This window comes from Vombatus ursinus, unplaced genomic scaffold (assembly GCF_900497805.2).
Source record: "Vombatus ursinus unplaced genomic scaffold, bare-nosed wombat genome assembly UNPS02014809.1, whole genome shotgun sequence".
In the NCBI taxonomy this organism is placed as follows: Eukaryota; Metazoa; Chordata; class Mammalia; order Diprotodontia; family Vombatidae; genus Vombatus; species Vombatus ursinus.
Genome location: NW_020954587.1, coordinates 3,460,765 through 3,472,463, shown reverse-complemented (window position 1 = coordinate 3,472,463; position 11,699 = coordinate 3,460,765). Strand labels below are relative to the sequence as shown.

Sequence of the window (11,699 nt, the reverse complement as noted above, 5' to 3'; positions counted from 1 at the left end):
TGTTAATAATGCAGATTAAAATTTAAAAATGTGCACTGCATACATTTTTCCTCCCAGGGAGCCTATTGTTAAGCTTTTACCAGCATTTCCTGTAGTGGTAAGACCAGTTAGGCCCTCATTAAGGTTATAGTCTAGGGAGATAAAACATATAAACAAGTAATTTCGATACAAGGTACGATGTTTAAGATCACTAGGCGGACAAAGCTCGGTGGGCTTTTAAAATCCGCCAAAAACTTTAACATTGGATTCAATAGCTGTGAAAAAGTAGCTCAAAAGCCCTACCCTTCCGGGGGCACCTAAGTTGTCAAGGCTCAGGCTGCTGAGAGGATTCCCCAAATCCAGCATTTAGGATGTGTGTTGGGGGATGGGGGGGGAGTAGAGGAGGGAGGAAGACCAACTTGGCTGGGACAGCAGCGGCGTCAGGAAGGTCTTCTGAGAAAGCAGCGTAGCCTAAGGAGGAGGAGGAAAGAGGCAGCAGAGGGGGATGCAGGAACCTTGAACTTCTTTGCCTTTAGAGGAGTAGGAGGAGGAAGGGAGGGAGGTGAAAGGGAGTCGAGAGGAGGAGTTTTCCAGCTCAGACCCACGTCTGCTGCTACCCCCCCCCCCTTTTCCCTTCTTCTTCTCTTTGCTCCTCCAGCCCCCCTGGTGGAACCCAAGGCATCGGGAGGGAAGGAGAGCTGGCCGTGCACTATGGGCAGCTCCTCGGTCCGGCTAGCGCTACTGCTGCTGCCCCTCCACGCCTGGCTCAGCCTCGGCTTCCCAGGTAGGAGCAGGGAGGCGGGGCAGCCAGGGAGCTCCGGAGCAGGGACGCCGTGAGCAGTCCCTAGGTCCCGGCTCTGCAGGGGTACAAGGAGCTGCGGGTGCGGACGTTTTGCTAGAGTAAGCGCACGGGAGGGAGAACCGAGGGACTTTTTCTGCATGGAAAAGTCCGGCGCCCCAAAGGAAGGAGCGAGGCGCCGGAGAGCCAGCCCCTTAGCCTTGGCCAGGAGCGGTGCTTGCATCTTGCGGCTCTCAGTTCCTAGCGGTCCCGGGGAAAGGTTCTCAGTTCTCTCTCTGGCCTCCCCAGGCTGCGCTCTTGGGCACTCTCAGGCTTCGGGGAGCCAGATTTTCATTCAAACTCTTGTTGACGTGGGAGGCCAAGCGGAAACTTGTGACTGCTTCTCTTCAACCTCAGCGAAGCTAGCCCTAATCTCCATTTGGTTCCCCAGGGTCCGCAACACTTCCGGGGGCGGAGTAGGGGAGAAGATATTGGGCCGGGGAAAGAGGGATTCGGGTCTCTTTAGCAATTGCTTCCTCTTGCTCCTCGCCCAGTGTCCGTCTCTATCCACTTTCCCCTGCCGAGCATAGACCCACGTTGCCCAAACCAGGCAGAAGGGCAAGAGCTGGGATTCTGGACGGGAATCAAGATGGAAAGGGACAGACCCCCTACCCCCCCCCCCCATTGGCTATAGCCCTCCCCAGGCAGGCATTCTATGGTGGCTTTTCTGAGGAAGGCTAATGGAGATGCCTTATGTGGTTCCACTTTAATTAAAACTGGGGGGAGGCGAAGAGAGCTTTTAAAACTACACACGTGTTTGGCGTGGGGTGAGGTGAGGAGGGTTGCCTGGAACTCGAGGACTCTGCCCGATTTTCAGTTGCGTCCCTGGTATTTATTGGTTCCGGCCTAAAGTTGTGGAATACCCTCTTTGGAGCTGACGGGACTCCTCCTGTTTCCAGCTGGCTGGCTGATCTGTGCTTCGTTTGCAAACAGCCTTGGAGATCCAGGACAGCCCAGATGTGTTCTCCGTGCCATAGTGGTATAGAAACCTATGAAAGTGTTTTTATTTGGTGTCACTGGAGAGTAAGTAATCCCTTCAGGAACACTTAGGTGTCCATCCAGTATCTGTGGAAGGTGTAATTCTATGTGTCTTAGAAACAATCACAGTGATGCAAATAGAAGTAAGCTTTTGCTTAAAGCTATGTTCAAAAAAGGGCACAGGAACTGCAATTAAAATTTCATCTTCAATTCCTTGTTTAAACTTCAACCTTAACCTTTTAAGCCGGTTTTCTGTATTTGTAAGTGCTGTAGTGGAAAGAGCATTGGGTTTGGAGTCAGAATAGGGTTCACATATCTAGGCCCTACTCTTAGTATCCCTGGTTCTTGGTAAATCACTTCAGCAGTTTTGGGCCTATTTTGGGCTTCGTCTATAAAAAGAGGGAGTTGTAGTAGATGTTCTTTAAGCTTTAAGTCCTATGAGGTCAGTTTATCAAGGGAAGTCTTGAAGGAGAGAAAATAAATCATGAAAGGGCTGCATCCTCCCTGAAGTCTGAGTATGGAAGTACTTTTTTAAGGGTATTAAGTCAGTAAGTCAGCAAGTATTTATTGAGTCCTACTATGTGTCAGGTACTATGCTAACCATTGAGGACACAAAGAAAGGTAAAACACATTCCATACTTTAAAGGAGCTAACAGTCTAAAAAAGGGGGCCATTTATAGGCTGATTTCATATAGGGGCAGCTAGGTGGCACAGAGAATAGAACACTGAGCCTGGAGTCAGGAAGACCTGGGTTCAAATCCAGCCTCACCTTATTAACTGTGTGACCCTGGACAAGTCACTGGTAAGCCACTCCAGTATCTTTGCCAGGAATACCCTAAAAGGTGTCACAAAGAGTCAGACATGACTGAAAATCACCAAACAACAACAATTGGTATTGGTATAAAAGCAAGGGATCATAAAATCACATGCAGCCTGCTTCCTACTCTTTTTGCCTGTCCCCTACCCTGATATGGATTTGATTGGGGATGACAATAGGAAATGAGGATGGCTGAAGCAAAGAGTACTTTGCTTAAGGTTAGAGATAATGGTGACAGTTGCAGTAGAAAACTAGTGCCCAAGGCAGCTAGGTGGTGCAGTGGATAGAGGCCAAGCCTGGGCACTCTGTAAGAAAGACTTGTCTTCCTGATTTAAAATCTGTCCTCAGACACAACTAGCTGTGTGGCTCTAGGCAAGTCACGTAGCCCTGTTGACTTCAGTTTACTTATCTGTAAAATGAAAGAAGGAAATGGCAAATGAACTCCAGTATCTTTGCCAAGAAAACCCCAAAAGGGGTCATGAAGAGTTGGGCATAACTGAAACAAAACAAAGCAAAAACAACTAAAAAACAACAACACAAAAACTGGGGCCCAACACTGAATCCATTTACCCTGTTCTGTGATGGATTAGCTGAGACAAGAATAGTTTGTAGCTCTTTACTTTAGACAAGATATCCGGGTCTGAGTTCTATGTTCTAGGCTGAGTTATATTTGTGGAAAGCTTGTTGCTTAAGGATGCTGCCCATCTTATCTATATTTGCAGATGATAACAAAAAGCACCCAGAGGATCAACTAGTCCACTTAGATCCTAAGGTCATCAATTTTCTTCAGTTTCATTTTATTATTCCACATTGTTTCCTTTTTATTTATTGCTATTTATTTACTGCTCAGTTCTTGCTAAGGGTAAACACTATACAATATCCAATTATTTGTGTGTTTTAGTGGAGAGCCAAGTCCATTCTACCAAAGTTGCATAACTAGCCCTCACTGAAATGAAGCAAATAAAGAAAGGTGGCAATGTTTTGCAAATGAGTAGGGGCTCAAAGTTAAGTCATATGACTGGATGCCATCCTATAGAGAGAGGTGGAGCTGAAGGATAGAAGGTCATTGTCTACAAGCCATAGAAGAGAGTGTGCTCAGCACTTTTTCCCCAAGGACGTGGACAAACCTCAAGGGTAAACATGGGTCAAACACAGCTTCTGATCCTGATAGTGGCAATCAATATCACCTGGTGGTTAAATATAGCTTTAGAGCTGAAAGGGACCTTCATCTTGTTGAAACCCTTCAGTTTGCAGTTGAAGAAAATGAGTCCCAAGGAGGTAAAATTACTTCTCAAAGTCACACAGATAGTAAGCATCACATCCAAGATTCAGAATCTGACTCTAAATCCAGCATTCTTTCTACAAATACCATGAAGATCCTCACAAGGAAATAGCTGGTGGAGTCATCTTTATCCTACTCTGCCTCACTGAGCAGTTGCAGGCTCTGGGTGATGTCCCTATTAGACATCCAAGGCATATATGTGGGACCAATCCCCATCCTGACCAACGATGTCTCGTGTCTCCCAGCCACCCAGCCTATGAATACCATGCACTCTTCTTTCTCCATTCCCGACTAAAACTCATCTGCCTGGCTCTTGTGGTTTTCTACAGTATTCAAGGTGATGATGAACAAATTGAAGGCCTTGGAATAGAGAAGATGAGAGAGACAGAGACAGAGAGACAGAGAGAAATAGCTAGAGAAGACAACCAAAAACAGACACTCGGGGTTGGGGGGAACCACATAAAGGAAAAAGGTAAAAAGGATGAGGAGGAAGCAACAGAGGCATAGAAAGAGTGGTTAGGAGGGAAATCTGGTACATGTGGTTTCTGAAGCCAAAGTGGGAAAAGAATATTCAGTTGTATATGATAGTCAAGAGGATGGGGAGAAGTGATTTGATGATGGAAAGGTCACTGGTAATTATGGAGAGACAATTTCATTGGAATGGCAGGGGCAGAAACCGTATTGCAAGAGGTTGAACTGAAAATGAGGGGTTAGGGAAGTAGTGGCGTTAGATACAAAGAGATGGTTCAGAGATGTCAAGGGAAAATTTCTAGGATTTTGGAGAACTAAGCATTTTTGTAGGTAGATAGGAAGGTACCAGGGAAAAAGGAAAGATTGGCAATTGTGATGGGTGAAAGATGAATTCCCTCACAATGCATAGGAGATAGGAAATGATTGATTGTATCTCTTGTAGAAGGTTATGGGAAGGGGAGGGTATTGTAGGAGTGGAGAAAGAATGGGATCAAGGGTGCTGGTACTGATAGAGGGTTTAGCCTTGTTAAGGAGGATATCTCTCCCTCTGTAACCAGAAGGAAGAAATAGGAAATGGGTAGTGATGTTGAGAAGTGTTGGAGAGGAGAATTAGAGCTGAATGGTATCACTCATTTCAGGGAAGCCAAAGGTCCAGTGATGAGACTATATGCATTTTAATAGAAGCTTTTGGAGATCTATCTTTGCTTTTATTTCAGGAGATACTCCAAGGGGTTGAGGTGGGGGAAGATTTTCAGCCCACCTGAGGAAGTGTTTTGTTGGGCCTTATATCGAACTACATAAGAAACTTTTTAGTCATGAGTATTAGATGTCAAGGTATGTTTGCAAAAGGCACTTAATAATAAATGCATATATTTTGGTGGTCATTCTTGGTAAATGTGTCCATTTAGAGAGGGGAGGTAAGGTGATCTGAAACTGTGGCTAGCTCTAGAGGTAGAAGTTTTAAAAATGGAGAATTTGAGTGATACATGTATATAGATACTATGTGTATATATGTATATATGCATATGTAAATGCACATACACATGCATGTGTATATGTATAAGTATGATCATACATGATATGTGTACTATATATGTCTATAAATACAAATAGGTCTGTGTATGTGTATATATACATATACATATGTATGTGTATATACACACAGCTCTGCTTCTCCTCAACATTTCTCAATATCATCATCCATTTTCTAGTTCTTCCTTCTAGTCGTAGAGTAATAGGGTGTAACCCCTACTCTTTAACAAGGCTAAACCCTCTGTCAGTGCCCATGATACCACCCTTCTTCCACCCCCAACTTTCTGTGGGACCCTATACAATCAATTATGCCCTTTTGCATTGCCAGTATGTGTGTATACATTGTATATGGGGAGAGACACAGAGACAGTGAAAGAGACAGAGAGAGAGAGATATGGGAATACAGTTTGGTGGCTTCAGTACTCCATAGTACACATGTCATTAAATCAGTTCTGGGAGTAAATAATTCACATCCCCATCTTTGTGAATTCTCTGTTTAGATTTTTGCTTCTTTAAATATGTTGTAGCCCTCCTTGTTTTTCCCCTCCTTCATCTTTGAAGCCTTCAAAGAGATTTAGAATATAAATTTTACATTTTTCAAAGTTCTGGATATTTTTTTTGTTTTTAGATTACTTATATTTGAAAATGTATTCCTTCCCCTCCCCTACCCGTACAACCATCCCTTATAAGGAATTTTTTAAAAAAAGAGAAAAACAAGCAGTTCAGCAAAATTAACCATTACATCAACCAAGTTTGACAGTATGTAATGTTCTACACCCATAGTTTCCCATTTCTGCAAAGAAGAGAGGAAGATATATTTGGAATAGAGATTAAAAGTCATTAAACCATAGAATATTAGAGCTGAATAGAAACCACCTAGACCAGTACTCATTTTAGAGATGAGGAAACTGAGGAAGGGAGAGAGTTTAGGTGGCTTACCCCAGGACTGAAAGTTAGCTAATGTCAAAGCATGAGTTAGAAGCCTGAACTTCTTAGCTTGCCTTCTAATCCAGTTCTCTTTATGTTATCCCCAGTCCTCATCAAGCATTTGGAAAATACAATGTGGGGCTTTTTATACCTGGGGTAAGGAGAATAAGGAAGGCTGGGGAGAGGGAAACTCACCTAGAGTGTGGCCATGAGTGAAGAGGAAGTAAATCTGGAAATACTGCTGTTGCCCTCTAATTTTGGTGCTCTGGGAACAAATCCCTGGTCACCTTTTCCTAGTTATAGCTCTGAAAAATCATTGGTAATATTGCTCCTCTGTGTGAACGATGCAGTCTGTTTTGGCCTTGAGTATGTTCTTAGAGGTAGCTGGGTGGTAGAGTGAATAGAGCACTGAGCCTAGAGTCAGTAAAACCTAAGTTCAAATCTGACCTTAGACACTTACTAGCTGTGTGACCCTGTACAAGTCATTTAACCTCTGCTACTTTAGTTTCCTCAACTGTAAAATTAAGAAGACAATAGAAACTGGTTGTGAAAAGAGAAGAAAGATTTTAGGTGAGTAATTTATATACGTATATATATATATATAAACACACACATATACACACATACACATATATATACACACACATACATACATACATATACATATATATAATATATACACACATATATATGTATGTATATATGGCAGAGTGCAATATTTATTCCCTAGAATAAAAAAAAATAACTATCTTCCCAGGGTTATTGTGAGGATCAAATGAAATATTTGTAATATGCTTAACCCAGTGCCTGGAAGAGAAGGTATTTACTAAATTCCTGTTTCCTTTCCTTTCTGTTTTAAAATAAAACACTAGCAACCTCCTATCCAGTGGTAAGTCCAGATGCCCACTCCATGCAAACTAGGTGCAAGGCTGTTACAGTCTATGAGAGACTTCCTAAAATCTGGCCAGAGTGAAGAAGATAAGCAGATTTTGTTGCTGTTTAGCAATTCAGGAAAACGGAAGAGGGCTGTGATTATTATTTTAACAAAACAAAATCCCAGTAGAGCAGCTTTGCAAAATGACACATTTGGATGTAGCCATTAGAGAGGGAGCACCTGACTCAATAGATATAATTAAAGTCTTATCTGCGACAAGCTAGAAATTTCTGTCTGGGTTTACACTCTGTTACCATGGGACAGACCCAGAGCCTAGCTGAGCTCTCAGCAAAGGGCACATGCTGGAGGAGGGGGCTCTCATCTGACATGCTATTTCCTGATGACAATTTGGATGCAGTATGTCGTTGGCAAAGATCAACATTGAAGCACTGGATGCTTCCCATTCTGATGGTCCCAGTCTTCTTACTGGGGGGACCAGATGCTGGTGACCACAGCAGAAAGAAAAGCGTGCACGAGTCAAAGAGTTTCATGCTGTGTGAATCCGGGGCAATGTAGGAGCTGTAGCTTCCTGGCTACCAAAGCTGATTTTCAAGCCATGAACATACTCTGTTTAAGCAATAGTCAGTCCATTGGGGGTTGTAAGATGAGAAACTGCCTGCAGTCACAAGCTAGAGTTGGCATTTATTATTTTATTGGCCACTTGCTCTGCTTCATTCCCTTCCAACGAGGCTAAATGTTTCTCTAGCTAAACACGGAGGTGCTTGGGCCAGCTCCCTTTGCAGAGGAGCACAGTACCCCCGTGAATAGAAGGCACTTAAAAGTTCACCGAATTAAATTGAAGAAGACGACAGAAACAAACAGAAATGACAAGAACAAAAGACAAAAACAAAAGAAAAGACAAATAGAAAAGAGAAGAAAGATATTAGGGGAATAATTTTATATATTTGTGGCAGGGGGCAATACTTATTCCCTACTTCTGCTAGAATCAGCAAGTGTCTTTCCAGCAAGATTCTGGTTGACAAAAAGCTAAGGATTTACTTCCAGGATACTAATTTAAGAATAGATAAACAAAACAAAAAAAAAATCCTCTCCCCAGTCTGAAGACTTGGGGAGTTTCTTCTGTGGATCCTTTTGTTCTAAATTATGACTGATGCCTGTCCTGCCCATTCTTATCCATTGCCCATCCTAGCCCATCAGGCTAGGTCCCAAAGACTCTCTCATGGGGATATAAATGTTGCTTCTTCCCGTTCTCAGTTTCTTTTCTCTCCAAATGAAATTGGAGCACTACCCAGAAGCTCATCTTCTGCTGTGGACTTAGAAATACAGAATCACAGAATGGAAAGGGAACCTTTAGAAAGACTCCAATCCAATCCACTCATTTTGCAGATGAGAAAACTGAGACCCAGAAAGGTCTGGTAATTTGTCCAAAGACACAGAGTGGCAGGCTGTGGCAAGTTTTTCTCTTTAAATAGTAAGCAATAATTATTCTAACAAAACAAACTCATAGCTTCCACTGTGTGACCTCTACTTTTGTTCTTTTCTTCACTTAAACTTCTTTTTACTTCCTGTGTTATTTAGCCCTGAGAAAACCAGTCAATGGGTCTGCTAGATAAGCTTTACTTTACAGCATGTATGCTGTTTCCTAAGTGTTTTTACTCTCTCTCGTTTATTGTCTGACTAGGAATGATATTTTCATCACAAAAGCCTGATGTGAATACTGCTTACTTTTCAGAGCCTCATTGGCATTGTTTCAACACAGTCATTGTTACACAAGATCATCTGGGAGGGGGTTGCTGTCTTAAGGATCTGGCAGCTAAGCTTCAACTGATTTTAGGAGTGTGCTAATTGCTTAACTTGCATGCTTGAGAAACCCTGGGTTTGATTGCCAATATTTGAGTAATTGGTTACTCAGTTATGGAAATGAGGATCACAGGAGTTAGGAGTCATCTAGTCTAAACCCTTCTTTATACAGAGGAGGAAATGGAGGCCAAGAGAAGTTACATGACTGACACAGGGTCACACAGCCAGGAAGTAGCAAAGCCAGGATAATCTGGCATTTTTTCCGGTATACTAGGCTGCCTCATGCTGTTTGGGCTATGTCTCTGAGCTTGTCAGGTGGCCTTAGGACTGGATTTCTTTGTGTTGGGAATCGTGTTTGTGTTATAATTTCATGCTCTGTATTCCCTATCTCTTGTCAAGTAGGAGAGCAGCATGGTGTAGTGGGAAAAACTCTGACCCAGGAGTTAGAAGAAGTGGGTTTGAATATTGATTCTGCAGCTAACTGGTTGGGTGACCTTGGCCATGTCACTGTCTCTCTCTCGGCTTCAGTTTCTTTAATCCTAAGAATCAGTGTTGGACTAACTGAATTTCTGAGATCCCTTACAGCTCTGATAGTCTCTGAAACTCTGTAAAGTATTGTTACATCAGATAGAGAATCACAGATTTAGAACTAGGCAGGATATTAGAGATCACTAAGTCCAAATCCCTAATTTCTCCAATAATAACTAAAATTTAGATAATCCTTTTCATTTATTATCTTATTTTATCCTCACAACAACCATAGGAAGTAAATAGTATTATCATCACTCCCATTTTACAGATGAGGAAAGTGATGCAGACATAAGTCTTCACCTTAGCTTGCCCAGGATCACACAGCTAGTACATACTTGAGGCAGTATTTGAACTCAGGTCTTCCAGACTCTATATCTAGCACTCTATCAACTATGCTACCTAGCAGCTTTTATGAGATAATTTAGGGTCAGCATGGTATAGGGGGAAAACACTGGCTCTGGATTTAGAGGATTCGATTCAAATCCATCCACATGACTCATTACTTGTATAACCTTTGGCAAGTCACTTAACTTCTCTGGGTCTCAGTTTCCTCATCTGCAAAATGAGAATATCGGACTGGATCAGAGATACTTATGTGTTATGAACCTCTTTGACATTCTGGTGAAACCTATTTACCATTTTTCAGAATTTTTTATTGAAATAAAAATTTAATTTTTCCCATCTAAGTTCACACCCCTCCCCTGAAGTCCATCCCTGGACCCTAAATTAAGAAACTGTCTAGGTGTCCTGTGAAGACCCACATTCAGCTCTGGATCTATGACCTGTGAACCTGGCTTCAAATCTTCATTCTGTTACTACTCATGTAACCTTGGACAAATCATTTAACCTCTTTGAGTCTCAGTTTCCTTGCCTGTAAAATGAGCAGACTGACCTCAGTGATTACTAAGGTCCCTTCCAACTCTATGATTGTATGACTTGACTTGCCCCAGGTCACCAAGATGGTAGTGGCAGAAGCCTCTATAGAGCTTCTTCATGAATTTTGTGAGTAGACAACTTATTAGACAAGAGAATGAACAATGCCACATCATACCAGTTCACTCGAGAAAGTAATCTTGAATTGAAGTAATAAAAGTAATCCATCTTCAAGGGATAGCACCATAATTCCCACTTGCTATAGTTTTGTTTTGTTTTGTTTTAAGGCACACAGATAAAAAGTAAAGTGAAAATTCCTTCCGGGCAGAGATTGTACTTTATTCATAAAAATGGTAGTAGGTGTCAATACATACATACACACACACACACACACACACACACACACACACACACACACACACACCATTTGATTCTGACAACTGAGTGAGGTAAGTAATGCAAGTATTATCTCCTCCATTTTACAGATTAGGAAATAGAGGCCTAGAGACGAAGCTAGTAAGGGATGAAGCTTGGAATTGAACTCAGGTCTTCAGACTCTTAAGTCCGGGACTTTCTCCACTGTACTACATTCTCTGTCTAATTTATCTTCGTATCTCCTCTACAGTACGATATCTGGCATGTAATTGAACATAAAAGCTTGAACCGTTTCCTTTTTAGTTTTTTTTTTTTGTACCCCCAGTACTTAACATTAGTATCCACCAAGTAGAGTTGCTTGTTGAATTAAATTTCATAGCAGGGGCAGCAATCCTAGAGGTGCACTGTCCATGTTGTTGTTGCTCAGCCTTGTCCAACTTTTCATGACCCTATTTGGGGTTTTCTTGGCAAAGATAGTGGAGTAGTTTGCCATTTCCTTCTCCAGCTCATTTTACAGATAAGGAGATGAAAACAAACACGGTTAAATGACTTGCCCAAGGTGAACACTGCTATTTAGTGTATGAAGCCAGATTTGAACTCAGGAAGACAAGTCTTCCTGATTCCAGACCTGACACTCTCTCCACTGCACCGTCTCGCTGCCCCACCTTGCCTAAAGTAGGTGTAAATAACAAATATTTATTGATGGAGGACTAGAATAATGTCATGGAATAAAACTCTGTCTTTGCAAAAGGTACAATATGCTCAGAACTGCCAAAATTGAAAATCTTATAAAAATAAGGCCACGGAAAGCCAGATGAGACCTGTGTGTGCTGAATAAAAGCTCCTGTTGGGCAAACAACAAGTCACAGTACTATTAATTTGTGAAATACTTGGATATCAA

General features: G+C 42.1%; 1 protein-coding gene across 1 annotated transcript in view; it reads left to right on the top strand.

Annotated features, from left to right (window-relative positions):
- Window positions 1–524: 524 nt before the first annotated feature.
- SRPX (sushi repeat containing protein X-linked) overlaps window positions 525–11,699 on the top strand; it is a 92,713-nt gene continuing 81,538 nt past the window's right edge. The window contains exon 1 of the mRNA XM_027875562.1: window positions 525–763. Coding sequence (XP_027731363.1) covers window positions 691–763 — 73 coding nt within the window. The 5' untranslated portion in view covers window positions 525–690. The remainder of the gene's footprint in view (window positions 764–11,699) is intronic.